The sequence below is a fragment of the Balaenoptera ricei genome, chromosome 9 (genome assembly GCF_028023285.1).
Source record: "Balaenoptera ricei isolate mBalRic1 chromosome 9, mBalRic1.hap2, whole genome shotgun sequence".
Classification (NCBI taxonomy): domain Eukaryota; kingdom Metazoa; phylum Chordata; class Mammalia; order Artiodactyla; family Balaenopteridae; genus Balaenoptera; species Balaenoptera ricei.
Window position 1 is genome coordinate 46,636,909 of NC_082647.1, and position 27,900 is coordinate 46,664,808.

The 27,900-nt window shown below is 50.6% G+C and overlaps 1 protein-coding gene across 2 annotated transcripts in view; it reads right to left on the bottom strand.

The window, feature by feature from the left end:
- The window catches only part of MINDY4 (MINDY lysine 48 deubiquitinase 4), a 116,651-nt gene that overhangs the window by 42,720 nt on the left and 46,031 nt on the right, over positions 1-27,900 (bottom strand). For both annotated transcript variants that reach the window (XM_059933640.1, XM_059933641.1), the window contains exons 6-10: positions 17,974-18,032; positions 12,764-12,870; positions 11,073-11,189; positions 9,754-9,842; positions 496-597 (exon numbers count right to left, since the gene is read on the bottom strand). In XM_059933640.1, the coding sequence (XP_059789623.1) occupies positions 496-597; positions 9,754-9,842; positions 11,073-11,189; positions 12,764-12,870; positions 17,974-18,032 (474 nt within the window). The remainder of the gene's footprint in view (positions 1-495; positions 598-9,753; positions 9,843-11,072; positions 11,190-12,763; positions 12,871-17,973; positions 18,033-27,900) is intronic.

Genomic DNA, 27,900 nt, shown 5'->3' on the forward strand with positions numbered 1-27,900 from the left:
CTCATCTCTCTGTGAGTCTCCTCACCGGAACGGGGATCCAAGTGACAGGGCAAATAGGAGCGTGCTTTGGGGGGAGCAGTACAAATGACTGGGTCGACCTAGAGGCTGTTTTCCGAGGCCTCCGGATCAGAGAAATGTAGAGGGGAGCAAGCTGCCGGTGGCGGGGCGGGGGCATGGGTTTTCTCAGGCAGGTTACATCCGCCAGCACCCCCTGCGGAGAGGGATCCCCAGATCCGACCCCTCTCGACCGGAGCCACGTGGAGGGCTGGCCCTCCGCTGGTGTGGGGCTGCCCAGCACATCAGGCCAACTCTCTGGGCTCCTCCTGGCCTGGAGCACAGGGCAGGGGTCTGGGAGGGCACAGACACGGTCCTCAGGCCCAGACGGCCTGTGTGAGACGACGATTTCCCCAAGGACAGGAAGCGCACAGCCAGCTGGCCTGTAGCTGCGCCCGCCCAAGGTGAAGCGGTCGCAACACAGCCCAGGGAAGCACTTACAGTGTGACCACGGCTCTCTTGTGGCCTCCAGCCCGCCACACAATGTCCGCGATGGCCAGGGCCAGGCAGCGGGTCCTACGAGCGTCTGAAGGCTGCAGCTGCCTGAGGACGAAGAGGGAAGTGTGTTTATGCCTATGGGGACAGACGTCAGAGACAGCGCAGCCCTGTGGCAGATGGCCTGTCCTTTCCTCTGCTGCCCAGCGGAGCCCTGCGGCCCAGGGGCTCAGGCAGAGCCCGGGAGGAGGGCCTCTGCAGATGAAGACCAAGGGAAGAGCTGTGAGGGAGGGGCCCCGGCAGGGCTGGAGGAGGAGCAGGCTGAGGAAATCACCCACGGGAGCTAAGGGGCCTCTGGACACTCGGCAGGGCCCGGAGCGGTGGAAGAAAAGGCTGCGGGTTCTGACAAAGCCCAGGGCACTGAGCCCGCAACTGCTGCCATCCCAGGCAGGGGCACGGCTCTGCCCCGTCCAGCCTTGGCCAGTCCCGACACCCAGGCCCCTGGAGACAGCGGCTCACGCAAGCAGGTGTCCCGCGCTCCCCCAGCGGATAGGAGACCAGACCACGAGCGCTGAGGGGAAAGTAGCCTGACTGGCCGGTTACCTGGACATACGGCGTGGGGACGTGGGAAAGGGAGGATTCGGGATGACGGCTGGGCTTTGGTGAGTGCATGGTGGTGCCACCAACTGAAATGGGGAACACAGGGCGGGGACGGGGTGGGGTGGGGAGCTGGAGGTGCACGTGGGATGACGGGGGGGCACGGGGGGACAGCTGGAGGTGCACGTGGGACGACGGGGTGGGGGACGGGGGGCAGTTGGAGGTGCACGTGGGACGCCCAGGTGAAGCCGTCTCTCTAAAGCCCAGGCGAGCGGCTCGGGCTGAGTAGAGGCTTACGAACCAGCAGCATGTGAGGGGTCCTCGGCACCCCGCGTGGCTAAGATTTCCCAGAGAGAGGATGAGGAAGGCAGAGGCGGCGGCCAAGGCTGGAGCCCGGTGGAACTCCAGCGCGTGGGGAGGCAGGGGAGGCAGGCAGGAAGGGCAGAGCTCGGAGACGGGCCGTTACAGTCTTGGGAGCAAAAGGGCTGCAGAAGGACAGGCAGCCAGTGGTGTCAAAAATGGCAGAGAGACCTCTTACCATAAAAACGGTAATGAAGAGGCCCTTAGTGCATGAAGTCCATGAGAAAGACAGAAGCAGCAACGGCCACGTACAGACGCTCTTTCCGTCTCCAGGGCTCCACAGAGCTGTGCTTCTTGCCCACCCCTGGATTCTGGGAAGTTTTCTTAAATTCCTACGAAGGCAGGCTAAGCATCTGAGTGTCTCACTACCTAACAAACAAAAGGGGCTTGATGCCAGGGCTCCCAGCAACGTAGAGGGAACGTCCATGTTTTCAGTCACCAAGTACCCTAAGCTCTAGGCTGAGCTGCTGGGTGGGGAGCGGGTGAAAACTGGTGTTTGTCCTTCCTCTCCAGGGTAGGAGAGGAGAACCCGGAGACCAGGACACAGGTCACCATGGTGGGCAGCACGTGGTCACGGCCCAGTCCCTGGGCCACAGAGCCAGCCGTCTGCACCCAGGCTGTTGTGGTCCAGTGACTTTAAAGTGGGAGGCAACGTGACAGAGGGTCCCTCGGTTTCCCCATCCCTAGACTGGCTGGGGCAGTAGTACCTCCTTCATCATGTTGGGAGCTTTAAATGAGATGATCTGTGTAAGGTCCATGGCCCAGTGCCTGGCATGTGGAGAATGCTCAAGAAAGGGTACCCATTGCTGTTGTCTTTATGGAAACGTCAAGTGCCCACTCTGGCTGTGGCCAGAGGGTTCACAGGATGGTGAACTCCCTGTATCTGATGTGAAAGTGACGACAAGCCGCTGACACCAGGCAATCCTTCTAACTCAATGAGACAAACAAGCACTCAACCACTTGAGAAATTAAACGCAGACTGCCTGGTACGTCTGCAGCCTCAGGAAGCCTGCCTGCTCCTCTGCAAACAGCTACCACACCACCAGCGAACCGGGCACCTGAGATTCGGGAAGCACTGGCCCTGGGCCACTGTCAACTACAAAAACAAAGGTGAGGAAACATTGCTCTGGGATTCAGGAGAGGCTGGCAAGGACCAAGGAGGGCCTGGAAAGCAGGGTCCATTGGACAAAGGAGAAAGGATCCGGGTGGGGAGGAGAAGGCCAGCGAGGGCAAGGGGCTTCCCCAAGGCCTTGAGCCAGGAATGGAACCCAGGCCCGACCACCGCACTTCTCCCAGTGCTACTGTTTTCTGGAAAGCTGTGTCTGGAGCTGACACGGGGAGGAGCATGCTGGAGAAGACCCAGGGAAGGATGGAGAGACTAAATGGAAGCCAATGAAAAGAATGAGAACTTTTGTGTAGAAACACGGAAGTTCAGAGGGTCTGTAATTAGAGCCTGTGAGACCTGGAAGATAGGCCGGGCCCAGGAGCCAGATCTCTTGATAGCATTGCAGGTGCAGGAAAGATGGGCTCAGAGGCAAAGGAATGCTGGTCCCCAACACCAGGAGCTCCAGATGGCTGGTTGCACCTCGCCATGCTCTCCTCCTTCCCTCACTGCTGTTTCACTTTGTCCAGTTTTTACTAACTGTGTGACCTTGGGTGAATCACTTTGTCTCTGTGCCTCAGTTTCCCCCTTTTAAAAGGGGACAATAATAGTACCTCCTTCATAGGGTGGTTTTAATGATTAGTGAAGTAATACGTGTGAAGTGCTTCTAACAGTGCCTGGCATGCGATAAGTACTTAATATATGTTAGTTTTTAAAATCTTATTTCTGGCTGCAGTGAGAAGCTTTCAGGCAAGCGGTACCTGCTTCAGTAAGTTGGTGTGGAACATAGTGAATGTTTGGAAGGTGACCTGGTAGCTCCGTCTGGAGGTTTTCCAGCATAGACATTCTAGACAGAGGATGCAATCCAGGCATAACTTTGCCCCACTCCTGCCCATGTCGAGGGACTTGGCTGGGGAGTGCCCTGGTCACATCTGTGCTGTAAGAGGAGCCTGTGGTGAGGACGTATAGTGAAGACTGGAGGGAGGGCAAGATAGAGCAGCAGAGCTGCTCGGGCACTGGCTGTACAGCTCAGCTGAGGAGCAGGGCACCCCAGTCCTGGGCAGGGGCGGGAAGGGGATGGGCATGGGTGCTCAGGAGGTGGGAATGCCACGACTGACGGTCACCGGGATGGGGGTGGGGCAGGAAACAAGCTCTGGGGATGACGGAGTCCGCTACCGTGGGTTGTGATTCCAAGGAGATGAATGTCCAAAATGCAGACCCTGGGCCAGATGCCCCCAAGCATCATTCCCGCCCGGCCCTTCTGCCAGGTAACCAGCCACAGGGGATTCAGGGCTGGGGTGCGTGTGGATGACAAGAGGGAGGAGGGAGGCGCTGTAGGGAATCGCCAGCCTCCACGTTCACCGGGGCATTCAGGGTCTGCCTTCACCTCGGTGACCAGGGCGGTTCTGCACCGCCTTCATCAGTCACGCACGCGCTTACCCATCCCCTACCGCGAATCTAGCACCCGGCCGGGCTCTCGCACCAACAGAAGTTTCTTTAAAAGAGTCTAATATCTCACAGAAGAAGTGCGGGATTTGTCTAAGGATGGGCGATGGGCGTCAGGAAGTAATACATCCTGTGTTGGGCTTAATTACCCAAGTCTTTCAGATTAAAAAGATGTTTCTACCATCATTAACTCAAAACAGGCTCTCCAGCCCACCCTGACGTGCCCGCTAGTCTGAGCCTATAGAAGAATCAGAAGAAAGCTGGTGAATGACTGCAGACCTTTCTGCCCCCTTTCAGGGTCAAATGCTGCCAGAGCTGGCCTGGGGACCACCAGACCTGGGTTCCAAGCCTGGCTCCGCTAACGGGTCCAGAGGGGCCTTGGGCCAGTGCCCCTCCTTCTCTGGACCTCGACTTCCCCAGTTGAGAAGGGAAGTAGAGGCGAGAGGACAGCTCCCTTGCCTGTGGCGCTCCCCAAGCCCGCAGGGGAACGAGGCTCACCATCGCTTCCCACGAGCCGAGCCGCTGGCACAGCCCCTCCTCAAGTGGAAAAACACCGAGCCCTGCCGCCCAGCTCTGTCGTCCCCAGTTGAGGAGAGGCCGGCTGCTGGCCTGATGGGATGAGTCTTAATGAAGCCAGACAGTCCTGCAGAAAAAACACCACCTCTGCCAAGAAGCCTTTATTTCAGCATGATTTCCCTGGAGGCCGCAGTCACATCCTCGTGCAGCTTTCACAGAACCGTTTCCCCGCCAGTCGTGGGGGGAGATGGCGAGCAGGGGGCCACGCCCGCCCAGGCCTGCAGACCTGGCCCACCGGCCCTGGTCCCAGAGCTCCCAAAGGGCCCAGCATTCAGCAGCTGCAGGTGCCGCCTCTGTGTGGCATGAGGGCCAACGCAGTGCTCCTAAAGAGAACAGAGGAGCTTGCCTGCTTTTTTCTTCCTTTTTTTTTTTTTTTTAAACCAGACCATTTCTGAAATCTTGGAATTTCAGAGTCAAAAGGGAGTACTGAAGGCTCAGCTCAGCACACCAGCCCGTGCAGCGGCATCAATGACCCAAACAATCAATATTAAGATCTTACAAATGAATCAAGGAAACCAGAGGAGCCGGGGCTGCGAGAGGTTCCCTCAGGGATGTCGAATGTCATCCTTTACTCACATGAGGCAGCAGGTCCCCAGGGCTTTGCCATATTACTCTTCTGTACTCTTCTGATTTTTTTTTTTTTTTCCCAAATTAGGAAAAGTGGGGAGGTTCTGCCTAGAAGCCCTTCGTAAACTACAGAGCCTACAGAGCTGCAGCTTGGTCACTGAGAGTCCATCTGGGTGTCCAGCCCTCGGGTGTTTCAAGCCCATGACACTCGGCCTCCCGGCACCAGCCCCTCCTGGCCTCTCTGGCTCGCCTGGGGCTCAGAGTCTCTTCTAGGGCACAGTGTGGTGTGACAGACGTGCTTAGCTCTGCCCCGGAGGTCAGGTGTGAACCTGGACAAGCATCTTTCCCTCTCTGGGACTCAGTTTCCCCATATGTACCACAGCAAGTGATCTCAAGGTCCCACCCACTTGCACAGCCCTTGATTTACAAAGGATTTGGTTTGCATTTCCTTACTGAGTCAGACTTGGGCAGGCAGGACAGAGATTCACAAATGGAGAAAGTGAGGCCTTGCTGGCCCACAACTGTAATCCGGGTCTCTGGCCGGTCCAGGGCTCTCTTCAGCAACCGCCATCCTGGGACAGGCTAAGGACCACAGAGCTGGGCACTCCCCCCAGCCTCACCACGGGCACCTATAGGCTGCACCGACACCCACTTGGCAAGGACGACTTCCTGTGGCCTCCGATCTGCAGGGCCTCACCTCAGCAAACGGCGATCCAGACTCCGCTCTCACCTCCCCCCTCGGCTGCCAGCCCCAGGCCCCGGCCGCTCACTCCCCTGGCCTTTGCTTGACCCAAGTCCTAGCCTGAACCCAGGAGGACTCTCTCCTCTCACCCCCAGTTGGCCTCCAGCCCCGAGGCAGGCTCACGCCTCAGCAAAGCTAGGCCCACAGCAGCGGAAGCCAGGGGAGGACACATAGGATGGGGGGTGTGGAGGCAGCTGATGCTCCCTGCCCACAGCCCATCACCACTGGGACCTCCCCCAGCTGCTCCCCCTCGGAGCCCTGTCTCCCTGAGTCCCCTTGAGGCACTTTCAGCGGTCTCGGCTAGATGAGAGCAGCTGGGTCACTGGGCCAAGCTCTCCGCCCCTCCCTGTCGGTTGGGTAGGAAGAATGCCCACTATTGGGCCTGCTCGGCCACCAGCACCAGCAGGAAGCCAGACCACTATGCTCAGCCTGCGTGGAGAGCAGCTCTGGGTGCAGGGCCTGGGGCCGCAGGCGTGGAGGTGCAACAGGGGAGGGACTAACGTGGAGCACCCACGGTTGTGGGACTCCAAAGAAAGGTGAGGTCACTCTTCTGCAGCATGAACCCTTCCGCGCTTCCCGTGGGCGGGACCCTGCCTGGCCAGCAGGCCGAGCTCTCCTGGCTGCTCGGCACAGGCTTCCTCTGGCCCAGCCAGGCAGCCTTCCCCCGGAGCGGGGCTCCTTCCCACCAGGCACACCCCACACAGAGCTCCCAGCAGCCAGCAGCCCCTTCCAGCCTCCTCCCCTCCTGCCCCACCAGCCCGGCCTCCGAGGGCCTTCAATCTAGGCTGGCCCCAACTCTTCTTCCCACAGCTGGTACAGTTTTCTTTCTACCCAGAGCCCGTCTTGGGCCCCCAGCCCGAATGGCTTTCTGCCTTCCAAGCCCTAGCTCCCCTCTCTGGTGTGGCGAGCAGAACTCTCTCCCGAGGACGTGCCCGGGGATCCAGAGGCTGTCACATCCCCTTAGTGGGGCTGTAGGGCAGGTGACAAGGAGCCAAGCCGGCCTTGTGGCCTGGGCAGAAACGGCCCTTCCGGGAACCAACTTATACACCCCTTCCTGACTGTTGGGAAATGATCTACAACTTCCTCCAAGAAGTCCAAAGTCCAAGTTCAAAAGCAGTTCTGAAGGGATGTGGGGCTGAAATGAATTATCAAACACCTCCCACAAGGGCCAAGGCCAAGGCTTGACCTGAGCAAGCCGCTGGGCCCTGAGGGCCCTCTGGCAGCCTGGCCCGGGTCTCGCCCTGCCGCCTACACTCTGCCCTGGCCACCCCAGGCGACTCTCAGCTCCACTCCCTGCCCTCAGGCCTCTGCACATGTTGTTCTCCTTACTGGAATACTATCCCCTCCCCTCCCAGTCAGTCTGGATAACTCATATGTTTGTCCGTGCGTTCATTCAACAAAAGTTCCGAGGGCCTCTTCTGTGCACTAGGCCTGGGGCTGGATGCCAGGGACGGCTACGGCCCAGGCAGCTTAGGAAGGCCCCTGTTCTCAGGGGGCTTGTGTTCTGGGGCACAGACAATGGACAGGTAATGACTTGGATAAAAAGGGCATCCAATGGTGGGGCCCTTGCAGGCAGCGTCTGGGGAGGTCGGGGAAGGCGGCCCTGAGGCCATGGCCTCTGCGCGTGAGGAGCCAGGGAAGGAGGCTGAGGGATTTGCTGGGAAAGGAGAAATCGAGGGAGGAACAAGCCTGTGCCAGGGTGTGTGTGAAGCCAGTCACGAGCCCTGCTCATCCTCTGGATCTCAGTAAGATTAAAACGTCACTCCTGGGCTTCCCTGGTGGCGCAGTGGTTGAGAGTCTGCCTGCCAGTGCAGGGGACTCGGGTTCGAGCCCTGGTCTGGGAAGATCCCACATGCCGTGGAGCAGCTAGGCCCGTGAGGCACAACTACTGAGCCTGCACGTCTGGAGCCTGTGCTCCACAACAAGAGAGGCCGCGATAGTGAGAGGCCCGCGCACCGCGATGAAGAGCGGCCCCCGCTTGCCGCAAATGGAGAAAGCCCTCGCACAGAAACTAAGACCCAACACATCCAAAAATAAATAAATAAATAAAATTAAAAAAAAAAAAAAAAAAAGTCACTCTTCCAGCAAGCCTGCCTGACCCTCTTCACGTCCGGGTGGGCCCTGAGCTCCCTGCACGTCCCCCTGGGACCTCCTGTTCATCTGGCTCTCGTGTTCAGTCGTAGGTGCCATGAGGGCAAGGCCACAGCTGCCTTGTTGAGGCCCGCACGCCCTCCAAGTGCCTATTAAGTCCTCCCTGTGCGCCTCTCTGCGGCGCAAGGAGGGAAGGTAGGAGTGGAGGTGTATATGTGCTCAGAGAGGGTCCCTGCGCCCTTAGAGGGCAGGCAGCCAGAGGTCCCTCGCTTAGCCAGTCCCAGCCAGCCAGCCAGCCAGGAGCGTCCCTGACCATCGGACACTCACTGTGCGGGCCGCACTTTGCTGGACTGGACTCCAGAGCAGGCACTGGGGAGAAGAACAGGACAAGGTCAGCCCTTGCTGTGCAAATGTTGTGTCGCTGGGCTTCCGGCTGTAGTTATGCTATGCTTACGGTTAGCACCTTTCAGCTTGAAACCAAGCACCTTGATTGTTACTTTGTAAAGTAATTAGACAAATCATATTATCGGACAAATTCTAAAATGCCAAGCATGAAAAGCCACCTTCACTCGGATCCTGTCTAAGGCCACATCCTCTAAGCTGGTAAAGTGTGTTTCGTTTGTACAAGCTTGGCTGGATGTCTGGGGAACTAGTGTCTTTCCCAGGAATTTGAACGTGAATAAATGGTGGGTGGGCCTTGTTGTCTTTAAAAAAAAAAAAAAAAGGCAAGTCCCTTTAATTAAAGTTCAGGAATTGTCAAAACTAAGCTGTGATTTTCAAATCCGCTTAATCACAACTTTGGAGAAGAGAACGGAGGTATCTACTGGGCAGGAGGATGCTTCCAGGGAGCTGGAAATATTTTCTTTCTTGATCTGGGCGCTGTGTTCATGGGTGTGTGATTTTGCAATAATTCATTAAGCAGAACATACATGAGTTGTGCCCTTTTCTGAGTTGTGTACTCTTCTGTATGTATATTAGAGTTGAACTAAAAAAGAAAAAAAGACAAGTGCCAGAAGTTCTGTAAATCTGAGGGTGACTCGGTACCACTGGGCACACAGTTACTGGTTAAGGTAAGAGGGCTGCCTCCTCAAACCGGCCGAGCTGGCCCCAGCCTTGGGTAGCCCCTCGATAATCCTTCTATCTGAGCACCAACCACAAGGTAGGATTATGGATTTCTCTCCATCCCTCAACCTCACAGAGCACTCTGGAGAACAGAGAATGCGTCTATTCCTCTCTGAATCACTGGTACCCGCACAGAGAGAATGTTCCAGAAATGTCTGTGGAGGGAGTGAGGATGAGAAGGAGGGGCTGTGTGCAAACACTCAGTGTGTGAGGTGGAGAAAGAATGGCCGAGGGGAGGAAGCCGTATCCTGCAGGTCTGGCTGGACCGCGCGGGGATGGCTGTTAGCAGAGGTGGGGGAACGAGGGGAGGGAGGGGAGACCTGGGCTCAGCGGAGGGGTCAGCAGGCTGACCTGGGTGTGGACGGGATTTGGGGGGCTGCTGTGCTCCACTCCTGAGGAGGGGGTGGCCTGAGTTTCAGTGCTGTTCCAACTGCCACTTCCCATGTGGCACAGGACTTAACAAGCCTCCCTGCTCTTAGAAACAAATGGCATGCAGGTCATTTAAACTGGTCAGCACTGGCCCTGTTAGCCAGCCACCGTTTCCCTTTCCAGAAGACGGGAAATATCAGGGAACAAACACACATTTCCTTGCTTATTTTTTCTGGACAGTGAGGAGAAGCCTTGGGAAGAGAAGCTATTGCCGGAACGAGCGCCGACTTACCGAGCACAGTCAGCTCCGCTATCTCCTTCAAACAGGAGTTTCTGTAGGACACAGCCTTGGACAGCTGCCAGAACCCCACAGGGACCACCCTGCAAAGAAGGACGCGCGTCAGTGCCTGTGAGAACTGACCCAGGGCAGGGCCACCTGCTCCTCCAGAACCAGCCTCCTCCAACAGGTTACAGAGCCTCAAACAGGGGTCTCCTGCGTGGCAACTACTTCTGTGAAGTGCTGACCCTGAGTCACAGAGAGGGGGTGACAGAGGGCCAGGTGCCCGTCGCTAGAGGAAGGAGCAAAGTCTGTGGTGTGTGATGGGGGGAAAGTGACTCTTCACAACCCGTCAGGGGCTGTCACCATGGGTGTCCAGGCATCCAGAGACGTGTTTCCGTGTCCACAGGCTGACGGTGTCAATTGTCTACCCAGCCTTCAAGGCCCATCCTAAAGGCCTCCTCCTCCAGGAAGGCTTCCCTGACCATCTCAGCTAGAAGTGAGCCCCTTGGGCAGCCTCCGCTTGTGTAAGCAATCTTGTTCCCCGGCCGGTGGCCTACCTCAGCACCTAGTAGGTGTGTCTTGGAGGGAGAGGGCTCCTTGAGGAGCTCACCCCTGTAGGCATCAACAAGTACAAGGACTGTCAGAGCAGGGGCCGTGGGTGCCCTCGAACTCGGGGTGCAAGAAGATGTGCTGACTTGGCCAAGTTAGGGGCAGAAGTGGGTGGTCTTGGGGTTCTTCCTCAGGCAGTGTGGGGCAGGGGGAGGCTCCTGGGGCTTGAGAAACGGAACCTGGATAAGCTGCCAGATTTTACAGTATCTTCTGGCCCTGAAAATGTGTATCTTGGCAACTGTGTATAAGCCATGTTCAAATCCTGCCACAATCTACTTACATTTCCCTGTCTTTTATCATATCCTCCCCGCACACTTCTGGTCCTCACGCTTGAGACTTTTGCCCCTTCCTGCAGTCCCTGTATTTTCACACAGCCTCCCTTTGTTCATGCTGCCCCCTGCCTCCAGTGTCCTTTCTCCAGCTCCACCTGCAAAATCATCTCTCAATACTTAGCTTAAGGACACTCTCTGGTACCCCTGACCGGACACAGGGCCCCCTCCTGCTCCCTCTCCCCTCCAGCATCATGCACCCCTCACGGCAGCGGTCATGTTGCCCCGCTCTCCTCTGCCAGCCACACGTGAAGTTCCTGCCCTGGGTGACAACTCAGCAAATGAGGGGCTGGCGCAGGCAACACCCACAGGATTTACCAAACTGGGGGACGTGTGCCCCTGTCCATGATGGGCCCACAGCAGGGTCCCCGGGGGCACTGAAAAACAACCTGCCTTGTTCTGCACGATGCCATATTTTAATGACGCTGAGTCGTTAAAGGAAAAACTCTGAAGTTTCCACTCTTCACTGAAACAGCAAAAGCTGGAACCAAACAGAATGGTCTTTATGTCCTGTCAAAAGAAGAGAGAATTGTATTGGTTGTTTTAAAAGCAAACAACAGTACACTGCTGGGTGTTTGCAATCCCACAGGAGCTGGTCTTGAATTCCAGCAGGGTAGTCTGTTTTCCAGCAGGGTAGTCTATTTTCTTTTCATTTTGCAAACCCATTCTTCTCATATTTGAGGAAAGAGAAAATGGACCCTCAGGGTCTTACCTCTGGAATATCTGTAAACCTTACCAGGAGAGAGGGGTAGGTAAATTCGTCTGTCAGGGCTTGCTTCCCCTTCTTGCACCAACTACAGTCATCCATGTATTTGGACTGAGTTTCCCAAGAGCCTAGAAACTATAGGACCTTGAGTTTTCTGGCTGAAGCCAATATCTATTCTCTCAGTCACAGAATGACAGCTCCCAGCTAGGCACAGTATGGTTGCCAGGTCACAGGGTTACGAGCCTGGAAACCTGGGTCCTGCTTGCTGTGGACACCATGTGTCCTGGGTCCTCCTTTCTCTGTGTGGGCCTCGGTTTTTTCAGCTGCTTTTGGAGATGCTACTACTGGGTGGTCTTTAGAGGCCTCTGAGAAGCCTTCCCAAAACAGTAGTACCCACTGCAGAGAATCAGAGCCCTGTGGCTACAGACAACCAGAGCACTTACTCCCAGGCTTGGGGCCACTTAACTGGGTCTGACCCTCTCCCTGTGGTTTCAAAAGAAGGAAGGGAAAAGGAGGAGAAGGATGGGGAGGGACGAAACCTCTAGAAAAACCTTTGACTTTTCACCTGCGTGCTGAGTTAATACTTGGTAAGTAGGAAGAGAACAGGGTCAGCTGTGTCCCCAGGAGTTTTATTTTTCCCTCCTGGATCCTGGCTGAAAAGCCAGTGGAGGACAGCAGGAGCAGCATTCCATCCCGCAGGAACCACCGGCCACGGAGAAGGGCGAGGCCCTACGGCAGCAGAGATGGTGAGGAATCCAGGACATCCCTGCAGAGGAGGCTGCTAAGGCCAGGAACCGGCTCCCGAAGTCCTGTGACTCCAGGAGGTCACTGGTGGGAACCCAGGAGGTCACTGGTGTGAACCCAGGAGGTCACTGGTGGGAACCCAGGAGGTCACTGGTGGGAACCCAGGAGGTCACTGGTGGGAACCCAGGTGACGCTGAGGAATTGGTAACACTTCCCTGTCCTTCCCTCACTGCAGCCCAGCCTGAGCCCAGCTCAGGGGACCAGTGCAGGAGCACAGTCAAGCTAATGAGGACAATTATCCCATTCCCATCGCAACCCTGGAGTTACCGGTTGCGGACATGGTGAAGCAGAGCTCTGGACCAAAAGAAAAGCTGGATCCTGGAATGTTTGAATGGGAAGAGGTTGTATCCTCACCTTTTGTCTCAGAGAAGGAGAGGGAGATGCCGGGACTAGGCCCTCGTTTTCCTGACTTTCCCTCCGTTCAGGTTTTCTTCCATATCACACTCAAATTTCCATTTTTAACAGTGACTGAGAGGTTATAACGGGATGAATGGAGCCAGAGAGATGAAAATCACCTCATCCACACCAACTCAAATCCAGACACATCACCTCGCACTTTTCAACTGACGCCTACCTTTGCCACTGAGAGGTCGATGGGCTTTGACTCTACTTGCAGCTTGAGCATTGATGGGACGGGAGACAGGATGACTTCTTCCCTTACCAATTCATCCTCCACATCCTCTGAAAGAAAACCGTGGCCACGTGAGCTCCTTGTTATGACTCACAGACAACAGACTAGGAAGCCGTTTAACACCCAGGACACTGATGAGTCTTGAGGTGGTTGGAATGAGAGGAGGGCTCCTCCACCACCCACCCCCCGTCCCCGCTGAGGCTCCCAAGCCTTCATCAGAAGGAAAAAGGCAGAGTGAGAGCCCTTGCTCCTTGTCACCCCACGCTGGTCCAAGGATGCTGGCAGATGGGACTTGCCTATCAGTCCACTAGAAAGCTCTGCTTGTGGACATGCAGAAACAAGGGCCTAGGCCTAAGCTGTCGAGTCAGGCCCAGAAAAGCCTGGCTCAGACACAATTCTTACAAAAGGTGGATGTGACCCACAGATCTGTCCCCCTGAGGACAAACATGAAGAGGGCGGAATTAGGAAAGACAATGCCACCCTTCCTGAGAGAATAATAACAGTTATAATAGATGATCACTATTGTGGCTTTCATTTAGTTACCATCTGTGTTTTATCATCTAAGCCCCAGAACAGCTCCACGAGAGAGTAACTATCATCATCCCCATTTAAAGATGAGGAAACTGAGGCTTAGAGAAGTTAAGTAACTGACCAGAAGTCACACAGATGGAAAGTTGCAGAGATAGAATATAAACCCAGGCCAACTCCTAATTGCTCTGCCATCCTGCCGGTCAGACCTCCCTGGACCTCCAGCCAGAAGGGACACTAAGTCACATTCCCAAAGCTGGGGTGACTGAGGCCCAGAGAGGGTCCCAGCGTGGGTGTTGACAGCACCAGCCTGTGCCTTCCCAGCCGGGTGAGGCTGCCTCTCGCCATTATACGCACTGTCGCAGCATCTACCAGAACCCTCAGATGCAGGACCCAAGTGAAAACAACCCAAGGCAATTATGCTGGCAAAGCTGGGCAGGCTGGTCTCCAGAGAACCTCTGGAGACTTTTTCCACCCCCCTTTCCCCAAGGTTAAATGCTTATTTAAAAAGCACGCCACACTGTATAGAAATCAACAGTGCCTGCCATAATTCTGTGCATCTGGGACTATAGAAATGTCACAGTCCCTGCCCCGCATCATCTGAGACGGTGTGCAAAGGCCAACATCCCCAGAACACGTGCCATAAATCTTATTCTACAGCCTCCTTTTCTCCCCTGGAGAAGGACCAGGCACAGCACGAGGCCAACTCCTAGAGGCTCGGCCCACTGAAATGCAGACAGATTTTACCTTTAGGGTGAAACAAAATTTTTAAACAAGTCTGGAATTTAAATGAGAACCTCTCTTAGTTAGGGTCTCTAAAAAAGCCACCCTGTGACCATGGCCTTACAAAAACACCTGAAATAAAGACCAGATGTTCACCCAGCAACACACACGGGTCTTGAAAACATGGCTCTGGGTAGAGAAAGTAAGAAAGCAAATGGGATGTATAACACAACACGATTTTACATCCATTATAAACACATGCACACAAAACAACACTAAACATTTTTGCAAGAACGTACACAAGCAAAAAGGAATCCCTAAATACATGAGAGTGGTTGCTTATGGAGACAAGGGTCATGGGAGTGTAGCATGAGGCTAAAGGGAAATCAGGAAGGAAAGGCAAGAGGGAGACCAATGAGCAGGCTTCACAAAGATCAATACTGAGAATGTTAATTAAGTAACAGAGATGTGTGATTAATCCAATCCCAGGCATCTGAGGGCCAGAACAGAGCGGGAGAGTAACTGAGTGATTCCGCCAGGCCCTGAAGGGTCCTTGTGATGCCTCAGCCAGACTGCTTCTTGGAGGCCCAGAGCGGGCAGGATTTAAGCCTATTTGGAGGCTTCTGTTTAGTCTAAGGCTGTCCTGAAGGGAACCAGGGCTGAAACGTGCTCTGCCTGAGCCCCATGAACTAAATCTGAGGCTGGAGGCTGGGGGCCCAAGGAGAGCTGACTGATGGAGCCCCCAGGAAGAGGCAGCCTCCCTCGGTTTTTGCCAGGAGGCAGCTGGCGCCTGTGCAGGGAGTTGGTTCGGGACCATGAGGCAGGTCCAGATGTGGCGGGATGGCCGTGCCAAGGAAAACAAAGCACTCCAGCATGACATGTTGGCCAAGCAGACAAAACCAGCTGCAAACGCCAGTGGCTTGAAAATGCTATTTTTAAGGCCCTGGTGTAAATGCCTGGTTGAAAAGAAGCAAGGGATTTTGTTTCCCATACCATTTTATTTACCCTTTGGAGGAAAACATATACACATACTTGGTAGTACTTAATAGAGGCCCATATATCTCTTTTTCCAGGTTCCCACCCAGTACTTCACACTGACTGCAAGATATCTTCTCCTGGAAGTGCCCCAATGCCCCGGACTCAGGATTCTCAGCACAGAACCCTTCCAGGCTTCCATTTTGATAAGACTCCATCTCCCCAACCCTCCACCAGGGACCCAGGCCAAAACCTCAACCCTCTCCCACAAGCCACGCTGCTCCAGCCTCCAGATTATCCTGCCTGCAGAATCCTCATACGCTGTCCCCCGCCCTCTCTCTCCCCACTGTTACAGGAATGTGTTGTCATTTTTCTATTTGTTCATCAAGCACTTTACTGAACACGCATGATGTGCCACTGGTTATGTGGGACGGAGGAGGTCCAGAGATGGTGAAAACACCACCCCTGCCTTCAAGGAGCTCACTGCCTAGAGGGGGAGACAGAGCCCCAAACAAAGAACATGACGTTAGTGCTAAAATGGAGACGGGTGCAAAGGTTATAAGAGCAGAGGGGAAGAGGCAAATAATTCTGCCTTAAAGGGTCAGGGAAGCTTCCCCTAAGAGGTAAATATTTGATCAGGGTCTTGAAATACCTATAGGATTTCCCCAGATAGAACAGGGCCCCAAGCACCTCTTCTTTGGACTATTCCAAGAGACCCTCACCAGGGTCTCCCAAACATGCAGACTCCTGCCCCTAAAATCCATCCTCCACGCACATCCAGAGATGGCCTCAAACATCGTTCACTTCACATCTCTGCTTGACAAGACCTTGCTCATCCGTCAAAGCCCAGTCTAAATGCCACCTCACTATGGAAACTTCTGGAACCCACCACAAACTTGGCCTACTCACCTCCTGAAGCAGTGAGGAGCTCTTGGTCATCCACTTTGCGTGTTGCTATCAGGAGTCACCTCTATTCCTTCATCTCAGCCAGCCCCACCCTCCAAGAAGGCAAGGCCACTTTTCATCACGGTGATGAAACGTGCTTTGACAGCCCTGTATGTGCCCAGGCATGTAATGCTAACCAAAGTTTGCTGACTTGAACCAAAGAAAGATGAGTTGGGATGGGGAAGGGAATGCTATTCCTTGTTTCTGACCCCCCACCCCAAACTTCTCTTCCCCTTTCTCTGGGTGACTTGGTTGCATGCCCTCTTATCTTTTATCTCCGTCCTCTTCTCTAAATCGTCAGCTGAGCCACCAGCAAAGAGGGGTCGGCCTCCCTCCGGAAAAGGCACACACACTTCAAACAGCTGGGTTCTGAGAGAACTGCTAAAAGCCTTCCTCCCAATAGAAGCCCTCTGGGTTCCCAAGGCCGGGAACTGCTTCACTTTATGTCCAAACAGGAGTGGCTTTCATTAGAAAATCTTAAAGCGCTTCACAGAAAGGCTTCGGATGCCAGCCTTTCCCGGCTCCGGGCTTCATCCTGCACAGCCGTGTGCCCAATGAAATCTGCCCCTTCCTGGGTGGGCCAAATGATCCCACCAGCCATTTCTGATGACTAAAACTCTGAGGGGGCTTCCCTGGCAGCGCAGTGGTTAAGAATCCGCCTGCCAATGCAGGGGACACAGGTTCAAGCCCTGGTCCGGGAAGATCCCACATGCCACAGAGCGACTAAGCCCGTGTGTCAAAACTACTGAGCCTGCGCTCTAGAGCCTGTGAGCCATAACTACTGAGTCCGTGCGCCACAACTACTGAGCCCGCGTGCCACAACTACTGAAGCCCGCATGCCTAGAGCCCGTGCTCCACAACAAGAGAAGCCACCGCAATGAGAAGCCCACACAGTGCAACGAAGAGTAGCCCCCGCTCGCCGCAACCAGAGAAAGCCCATGCGCAGCAACAAAGACCCAATGCAGCCAAAAATAAAAAAACAAAAAAAACCCAAACCTCTGAGGAACTCTTACCTCTGAGGAGAACTAAGCAGAATAAACAAACCCCTGCCTCCATCATTCGGAGGCCTGCCCCTGCCTTTCAACTTCATCAAAGCAAACTGTCAGACAGCATGTCTCACACAAGTCACTTCTAAAGGGCGAGCTGCTTTCTTCCTTCATGTTAAAGGGAGTGCTTAAAAGGAGACGAAAAGGGTGTAAACAGCTCTCAGCTCTTGTACGGCAAAATGGTCCAACAGGTAAATTGCTGGCTTCCAGGAGGAGAGCAAAGGTCAATGGCACTCAAGCCTTGTCCTTTCATGTCTGGTCCTTGGTTGTCCTCCTTTATTCTATTCTTGGCTTTTGCCAAGGCCTGCAAACACGTCAGTCTTTGGGGAGTAGAGAATTCCAGAAAGAGAAAAAAAAAAGATGGCTTCAAAATGAAAGAGTGGATGGACATGTTCTTATCTAGATCTTGCAGAGGAGGTACACAGATGTATACACATGTGAAAGGGCACTGAGCTGAACACTAAAGGTTTGTGCACTGATGCGCCTCACGATTTGTATTTTACACCTCAGGGATACGTGGGGGAAAATGTTTAAAGGATGGGCTTCTCCAGGCAGAGATATACTAATATTTTGACTGAGCACTGTCTTCTAGAGACTTCTATAGGTTCTGAGTAACCCTAAAAGAACCTCCAAATGCAGAAAAGGCTGTTCTGCCCCCTCTCTCCCAGTGTGGATCTAGAAATGTCCAGACTTCTTATAGGATTTCTCTGGGAGAGATAGGCAGTGGAAGACGGATTTGGACATCAACCAAAAAAGAGAGAAGCCTGCTCTACTCACCGGGCCAGCCCCTCCTTCCTGAGGTCAGGTGGGAAGAAAGGAGCACCGCCCCCCACTCAGGCCAGCAGAGAGCGCTACCACCCACTGCCTCCCAGACAGACCAAATGAAGACCTCCTGGGCCCTGATGGGCACAGCACAGAGGCCCCAGTGGTACCCACCAAGCTGCAGCACACCCAGCTCACCATCGACCTTGTTGGATGCTGGCAACTGATTACTCCTAGGAAAAAAAAAAGGAAATGTCAATGAACCATAGGAGAATGACAGAGAAATGCAAACAGCAGAGAAGGGTGGGAGGAGCACTGGATGGGGCTTCAGGAGGTGGGTTCTCTCCAGCTCTGGCCAGGCTGTTCTGTGTGTGCCTTGCACCAGCACTCTCCCTCACTGAGCCACAGGTTCCATATCGGATGGGACCAAATCACCTCTGGGGCGCTTTTCAATTCTGTACACACACACACACACCAGCCAATATAGGACGATGGACCCTGTAGTTTGACACTTCCCGAGAACCGAATGCAAGCTAATTTGCTGACGCCACTGTAATACTGCTGGGAAACACATTCACACGTGCACGTGCACACACACACACACACACACACATCAAGTTCCTGTAATCACTGCACAGATTTTCTTATCTCATTTTTTTGTTTGTTTCCTTTCTCCCAGCTTTCTTGTAAAGCTATCAGCAGCCATTTATCAGAAACCTCGAGAATGCACCAAAGAATACATACTGTGATCCTGACTTGTAAATTCAGAGATGTGCACACAGAGCTTTCTTTAAATGGCCCACCTGTATTTCAGCTCTCTTGGGATCTTTTTTCCCTCCAGCATGCATCGATCTGAACTAAAGTAAAATCATTTTTTAAAAAGAATGTATTAAAAATAACAACATTACATCACCCCCTTGAAAAATCTATTTACAATGCTAAAAATGACAGCTCTTTTGAATGTGGCATTGAAATATATTTTCCTCCAACATCCTTGCAGGCTAAGATATGATTGAAGTAACAATCATAATCTTGCCACGGTAGGTTCTATTGAATTGGCTTCCTCCTAAAGATGTATGAAGGGGCGTGAGTGGAAGACCACGGAGGACGCGCAGTACCGAATCCCTGAGCACGTACTGCTCTGGACTCCGGGTTTCTTCCTCTGGCGCTGGAACACAGAGCTCCTCCCCCTCCCTCCCAGGCAGCCCCTCATCCTCAACTCAGAACCACAAAATTCCTACGCCCCAGGCTACCAGGATGCTGCAAGTGTTCTTGTGGGGAATGGTGAAAGAACAAGCTGGAAAGAGGAGCTAAGGCACGGAGGGGCAGCAGGAGGATGTAGAGGGGAGGGGGGTCAAGACAGACGCTGTGCCCCCCTCCCCAGGGCCCAGCAAAAGGAGCTGCACTTTCATCAGAAGCCTCCGCCAGCCAGCCACACCTCTCCCCACCCCCATCCTCACTGCCGCTAAAGCCGAGGACCTGAGTCCCATCCCTTCTGTCCCCTGTGTCACTATTTCACCCAGAGACTAAGGCAAGGTGTCTGAAAAGCAAGGACTAAGGCGCAGGTGCTAGATGGTCTCTAAAAGCCACCTTGAACCATTTTGAGCCGGGAACATCAGGAGTAAAGACATCTCTGGAACACCCCGATGGCGACAACATCTCTCTTGGACCCATCTCTGCTCTCTGCCTCTTCGTCTCTCACCCAGATCATTCTCATAGCCCACTAACTGGTTTCCTGACCCCCCGTGTGATGCCCCACCCCGTGCTGGTCCCCACATCTTCACATGAGTGTCAAAGGCATCTTTCCAGAAAGCAAATCTGACCATGCCACGGCCTGGCTGAAATTCTTCAAAGGTTCCCCAACATCATCATCAACAAGAGACATCATATTTATAAAAATGATGGCAATTATAGCGGCAAATACTTTCTGATTCCTTTGACTGTTGCAGGCACTGTGCTAAGGGCTTTGCAAGCATCAAAAGTCATCTGCTCCTCAAAAGAGCCTTAGGAAGAGTCAGGGCACTGAGTCTCAGAGAGGTCCAGTAATCTCCCCAGAGTTACACAGCAAATAAGTGGCAGCACAGGGATTTGAACCCAAGCAATGACTCCAAAGATAATGGCAGCAACCATGACATATATTGCTTCCTCATAAGACAAAACCCAAGCCCATAAGTGTGCCTTCTGGGCTGCCTGTGACCTGACTACCTACCACCCCAGCATCACCTCCCTCTGCACTCTCCCACTCCACCTGCATGTCCTCCACGCTAACCTCTCAGCCCACGCCTCCACACCTTTTCACAAGCTGTTCACTCCAGCTAGAATATCCTTTGGCAAACTCACACTCATCCTCTACAGCCCCGTTGGAATGTTACCTTCTTCTCAAATCCAAAGCATGCAGTCATTCATTTCTTCACTCACTTAGCAAACATGTGGCAGCTGTCCAGCAGGTCTGTCTCCCTGCCCCAGGGAGACCCAGTTGTGTATAATAAACAGACATAAATTGCAATATGACATGCTGTGGTAGGCTGGATAATGGTCCCCAAAGATATCTGCATCCTAATCCCTGGAAATGGAAAATGGTACCTTCTATGGCAAAAAGAACTTTGCAAATGAGATTAAGTTAAAGATCTTGAAATGGAAGAAAGCAGCCTGGATTATCCGGGTGGGGGCAACCTAATCACAAGTGTCCTTATAGTCGGGAGGCAGAAGGAGATCTGACACAGAAGAAGAGAGGTAGGATGATGATGGAGACAGAGGTTGAAGTGATGCACTTTGAAGATAGAAGAAGGGTCACAAGCCGAGAAATGCGGGTGGTCACTAGAAGCTGAAAAAGGCAAGGAAACAGATTCTAGTTGTTAAAGAACTAGCCCTGCCAACACCTTGACTTTCGCCCAGTGGAACTGATTTCAGACTTCAGTCTTCCAGAACAGTGAGATAATAAATTCATGTTGTTTTAAGTCACTAAATTGTGGTAATTTGTTGTAGCAGCCATGGGAAACTAATACACACAGTAAGAGAAACAATCAAGGAGGAACAAAGGACTGTGAGGTTCTCTTGACTGCCTCTGTATCCTGCGTGCCCAGCACCGAGTCACTGCTCCATACATGGGTGCCAATACCAGAGTGACCCTCACACAAGCTAGGTGATTCACACGGGTCACACAGCTTAGAAGTGCCAGAGCCAGGGCTCAAACCCAGGCCGCTGGCTCCAAATGCTCTGTTTTGCTCTTTTTTCTATTCTATGCTTCCTTTCCCTGCCCAGAACCCTCCACGGCTTCCTGTGGACCAGGAGACAAAGTCCAAACCTCCCAAGTTGTCCCCTTGGCTCCCAAGGGCAAAGCCGCACCGGCACGCGGATGGCCACGAGCCGTGGGGAGAGGGTGGGGACGATGTTCCTGCTGTGTAGGGTACAGCTGGGCCTCTTCCCGGTCATGAGACGTCCACCCTGAGGCCATCCATCAGCTGCGAGAGCCCAGCTCAGATGCTTTGTGCCGTTTCCCATAGATCTCTTCACCAGAGGAGACTTCAGTAATGCTCACACTTAGGGAATGCCCTATTGTTCCTTTTATGTGTCCCTTTGTGGCATAAGCATTACAAAGTTTAAAAGGTCAGTTTAAAAGCATGTTCTTGCCTTTGAGTGAAAACTATTATGAAAAACAATGACAGAAAGATAAATCAAGGATTCAAAACACTTTTTAAAAATGCGATTGTGCATATAACCTGGAGACATGTGTCAAAATGCGCATCTAATAAATCCTCAGGAGCCAGGCTGTAAACACGTGCTTGCCTGCTGGGTCTGAGGTCTCCACCTCCCAGCCAAGCTCCTCTTTGTGCCCCCAAGGGAGGGGCAAGGGCCAGGGCACCGCAGGTGTCGGGGGCTACATAGGGTCAGGACTCAATCCCTGGATAACTGGGTCTTGGGTGGGTAGAAAGAGCCACTCAGAGACCAGAGTTCTTGCCCCTGATCCCCCGACTCTGAGTGACCTTGGGCAAGTCACCTACCTCTGTGGGTATCAGGTGCCTCATCTGTACCTTGGGGAAAGCCTGAGCAAGACCACTCGCTGTGGAACATGACCAGGAGCAGGGGCTCTGAGAGGTCTGACGTGCCTGGGTCACGTTATTCTTGAAGATGCTCAACTGCTTACACACCCAACACTCAGAAGAGTTCACCAGCTCTTAGCCTTAAAATCAGACAAGGAGATGCTCCTTCCTCTGTGTTTGGCACTGGATACTTGGCTAAATTAGTTATGATTACAAAAGAAAGATATTCCATGAGAAGAAAGATATTGATCACTTACTATATATTCTATTTGATGGAAACACTGAAGCCAGTGTGGATTGACCCCACTCATGCAGCACAAGAATCCAGAACATAAGAAATTTATATAAAATTTTCCCGAGCCAGTGATATGCCAGCACACCATGTAAAATTATCTGGAGGGGCACTTCTACAAAGCAGGTCACACAAGATTTCCCGGGGGAGAGAGGGTTTTTTTTTTTTTTTTAAGTCCCACTGAAAATATGCTCAAAACAAAAAACTGTTAAATATGTGAGAAAACAATCCACCGTAAGTGAAAGCCAACTGACACAGCAAGTAGGATTCCTAAGAACTTGAGACAATAGAACAGCAATCTAAAAGAGGCTGTAATTAGAGAGAGTAGGGGAACTTTTTATAAAAGGAATGGAAATCATGCAAAAAGAAATACAGACACTCTGAGAAAAGAATGGGCAACTCTGAAAAGCAAATACAGTCACGGAAATAAGAAAACTCTGGGGCATATAATGATGGTGATGGATAATAGCATATTAAATACATATCTTTTAAATCCACGAGTCTGCTACTAGAGGAGGAAGGAGAGCAGGGATAGATAACAGAAAGCTATTCTCTGTAAAACACTGTCAACTAATAAATGGAAAAGGAATGATAAAATGACAAAAGTTAGAAAATCACCATTTTATAAATTCCTAATATGGGAAAAGATCACCAATGGATGTTCAAACCATGGGTTAAAAGGTTTCTGAGGCACAGGATATTCATATGGTCTGAAAGTTACAGATTCCTTATTAATTCCAATAACAGAGAGATTGGCAAAACCCTAACAGACTGACCCAGCCAAAATAAAACGAACTGACATCACTGTGCTCCTGATGTGATGTAATAGGAAGTACACCACATCACATATGTATTGTCCTTGTCAAAGATTGTTTAACATATACCCAATAATGAAACAGATAAATCTAGAATGTGGTCATTCTGTGAGACACCAAGCCTACATTCATCATGAAAAACTGGAAAAGGAGGGAAATTGTTTGAGAGTAAAAGAGATTAGAGAGACATGGCAACCAAATATGAGTGAACCTTAAATGGATCCTGGGTTGAAAAACTAAAGTCTCAAAGAACGCTTTGGAGCCATTTGGGAGAGATTTGATTATGGGCTTTATGTTAGCAGATGTTACTGAGTCAATGTGAAATTTCTTGGATGTGATAATGGTGCTGTGGTTATGTTCTTGTCCTTAGGAGATGCAAGCGGAAATAGTTAGGGGTGAAATGCCATGATATCTGAATTTTACTTTCAATCAATCATCAAAAATGTGGGGGAGGGAAAAAGAGGAGAGAGAAAGAAAGAGAGAGAAAACAAGTGCAAAAAAAATCTTAGAATTGCAGAAGGTAGGTTTCACGTACGATTCTTTCAACTTTTCTATGGGTTAGAACTTTTTTAAAGTTGGGGGAAACTTATGGTAAACTTAAAAAAGGAGATTAGATACAGTGAAGAGATAATAAATTACTAGGAACAATCAGATGACATTTACTCAGAATGCAACTCAATCAGAAGAGAGATGAAATACGTGAAAGAACAAATAAGAGACATGGAGGGAAAAAATTTTAAGTCCAATATACATCTAAAAGGAGTTCCAGAAGGAAAGAATAAAGAGAACGTGAGAAAGGAGATTATTGAAAAGATAATTGCTAAGAACCTACCAGACATGAATCCTCAGAGAAACATAATAAGTCTCAAATGATACACATGAAAGTAAATGCACACCTAGATATGTCATCTTAAAACTACCAGAATACCAAAGACAATGAGAAAAATCTTAGAGAAAAGGTAGATAGATCATCCATAAACAACAATTACTTTAACAAAAGACATCTTTAGTATTCAAAATATTAAAGGTAAGGACAAAATGAAAACATTTTCAGACAAAGACTAAAAAAGTTTACCATCACAGACCTTCACTGAATGCACGACTAAGGGACTTACTTCAGGAGAAGAAAACTGAACCCAGAAATAAAGAGCAGGATGCAGCAAGCAATGGCAGAAAAGAAATCTGTGAACATTTAGATAAACCTAAATAAGAGCTGACAATAGGGGGCTTCCCTGGTGGCGCAGTGGTTAAGAATCCGCCTGCCAATGCAGGGGACACGGGTTCGAGCCCTGGTCTGGGAAGATCCCACATGCCGCGGAGCAGCTGGGCCCGTGAGCCACAACTACTGAGCCTGCGCGTCTGGAGCCTGTGCTCTGCAACAAGAGAGGCCGCGACAGTGAGAGGCCCGCGCACCGCGATGAAGAGTGGCCCCCACTTGCCGCAACTAGAGAAAGCCCTCACACAGAAACGAAGACCCAAGACAGCCATAAATAAATAAATAAATAAAATTTAAAATATATATATATAAAAAAAAAAAAAGAGCTGACAATAAAAATAATAACAATAGCAACTAATCTGGAGGGAGTTGAAAACAAAGGGATAATACTAGACAATAATAAACAGGGAACCTGGGAAGGGGAAATGATCAGAATTAAAGTTTTCTAAAATCTTTGCATTTTTTTGAGGGGGTAGAGATATTGATTAAACTTAAAACTTTAAGTCAATTATGATCAAAATTTAAGAGTAAACATTAAAAGAGTAAAAAAGATAGTATATAACTTCCAAATCAGAAAGAAGAAGAAAAAAGAACACATATCAGTTAATTCACAAGAAAGTGCCATTGTGAAAAACAGTTTGGCAGTTCCTCAAAAAGTTAAACATAGAATTAACATATGACCCTGCAATTCCACTCCTAGGTATATAGCCAAAAGAACTGAAAACAGGGACACACCTTCATAACAGCACTATTCTCAATAGCCAAAAGGTGGAAATAACACAAATGTCCACCAATGGATGAGTGGATAAACAAAATGTTATACATCACACAATGAAATACTAATCCACCATAAAAAAGACTGAAGTACTGATACATGCTACAACATGGATAAATCTCAAAAACATTATGTTAGGGCTTCCCTGGTGGCACAGTGGTTAAGAATCCGCCTGCCAATGCAGGGGACACAGGTTCGAGCCCTGGTCCGGGAAGATCCCACATGCCGCAGAGCAACTAAGCCCATGCACCACAACTACTGAGCCCGCGTGCCACAACTACTGAAGCCTGCGTGCCTACAGCCCGTGCTCTGCAACAAGAGAAGCGACCGCAGTGAGAAGCCCGCGCACTGCAACGAAGAGTAGCCCCCGCTCGCCGTAACTAGAGAAAAGCCCATGAGCAGCAATGAAGACACAACGCAGCCAAAAATAAAAATAAATAAAATAAATAAATTTATAAAAAACAAAAACAAAAAAACCATTATGTTAAGTGAAAGAAGCCAGAGACAAAAGGTCACATATGATTCCATTTATGTGAAATATTGTGGATTGGTGGTTTCCGGGGGCTGGAAGTGGGAGGAATGGGGAGAAACTGCTTAATAGGAAGAGATTTTACTTTGAAGAGAAGAAAATGTCTTAGAACTAGGTAGAGGTGGTGGTTACACAAATTTGTGAATGCACTAAATGCCACTGGATTGTTCACTTTAAAATGGTTAAGTTAAAAAAGAAAGGAAGGGACTTCCCTGGCAGTCCAGTGGTTAAAACTTAGCCTTCCAATGCAGGGGGTACAAGCTCGAAAACCAAAAAACATAAAACAGAAGCAATATTGTAACAAGTTCAATAAAGACTTTAAAAATGGTCCACATCAAATAAAATCTTTAAAAAAAAAAAAAAGGAAAAAAAGAAAGGAAAAGTATGGCAAAATCAATGTTCAAAATATAACAGGACAAATGAATTCAAGTATATCGGTAACTATAATAAAGGTGAATAAATTAAACTTGCCAGTTAAAAGACAGACACACTCAGATTGATTTTTTAAATTAGCAATATGCTGTTTCACATGATACATGACACAAAGGAAAACAGTAAAGCATGGGGAAAAAATATATCACTTGTATGCCAACCATTTAAATGCAAATGTAGCTAAATGCTATCGGATAAAAATAAACTTTCCGATAAAAAGCATTATTAGTGATAAACCTACTTGTTGCAGAATAACAAAAGGAGCGATTCAACATGAAAACTTAGCCATCGTGAACCTCTGTAAAATGGTTAATAATAGTCCTACCTCAAACGTTTGTGGTGAGAATTCAACAAGTTAATATATCGAATGCTGAGAATAGTATCCGACAGAGTAACTACTATGTGTTAGCTGAGATGATGATGATTAATGACGCAAGTATAACCTTGATTCCAAAAACCTAACACTTGTAAATGTAAGTGCAAAACTATGAACTAAAATAAAAGACCACTTCATCAGCCATGAGTTTGAAAAAAATGTTGACCAAGTAGGTATGCAAGAATATTTTGACATTAGAAAATCTAATAATTCCCTAGAAAACCTAGAAGTTCCCCAAAAGAGGGAAGACATGTAAAACAATCTCAATAGACGCAGAAAAAGTATTTGATAAAAATAAATACTCATATAAATTAAAAAAATAAAAACTTAGCAAGCTCAAGGGAAGGGAAGGGTTTTGCTTTACTTGATATGTACATATTTGAAGCCTACAGAGCATCCTAACACTGAAGCTTTGGAAGCTTCCCCACTGGAGGCAGTAGCCTGATGAGGATGTCCATTATCCCACGAGATTCAGAACTATACCAGAGATATGCTAGAGGCAGTATAATGAGACAAGTGAAACTGACAACCCCAGGGCCAGAGTCCAGGTTTCCTGACCCAGGTTCACCACTCTTTCTACTACCCTGCTTCAAACAGAACATCCTTTTGGAATAAACAAGAAGGTTCGATGGTAATGAAGCAGAGAGCTGTGCAGTTGTCAATGGACATACCGAAACCGGACAGATGAGCCGCAGGTCCAGCTCGTGCCAGAGAAGACTGGCATCATCTGGCAATAGACTGATTGTCTCACGTCTCAACTTCCCTTTGACCAGGATCATCTTTGTGAAGCTGCAAGGGCCATCACCTCCAGTGATTTTGGGTTTCAGCTCTTCGGGCCCACCGCACGCCCACCCACAGGCGCTGTTTGGCCGTCTGTGCGCTTGGCATGCACCTAGGAGGCACCCTGGGAGGAACGGCTGTGCTGTGTCGTGTTCCTTCCCTGCCTTCCCAATGGTGACTCTGCACAACCCTTGTGATTTAAAGGCTCTTATCAAAGACTGAACTTCAGGAGGGGTAAGCCTTAGTGAGGTGGATCCCTGACGGCAAACTAATGTAAAAAGAACTTTTAAAAACATTCTCCAGAGAAGAAAAGATTTCTTCTTTCGACTTTCCTGCCCTTTGGCTTCCTGCAGAGGCTCAGCCAAGCTCCCCCAGATGAAGACAAGGTACAGAATCATGGTGAGTTAGACCTGGAAGGCACTCAGGAGTCACCTGCCATAACCTCTGGTTTTACAGATGAGGAAACCGCGCTGTGGAGAGAGGAAGGGGGCTCCTCCAGTGTCTCCACCTCCCAGTGCTCAGCCCGAGGGGATCCACGTCCCAGCCTCAGGAAGCGCTCCACCTCCCTGGGCTGTCACATCCACAGGCCTTTTTAAAATTAAGCCATCAAAGAACATGAGGTCTCATTAAGGGCTGGGTTATCAAGAAGTCATAACGTGCACAGATCTCAGTTTTATACCTGGCAGTTGCCAGTTCTCCAGCTGTTGACCGTCAACATATAAAAGGAATCTTTTTGTTTTCCTCTCTCTTTTCTCTTAAGGATGTGGAAAACCTGACTGGAACTGCCTGGTCTGAGATTTCCTGTGAGAAAGTGCTCTGCCTGGAATACTGTGAAAGCAATCTGCC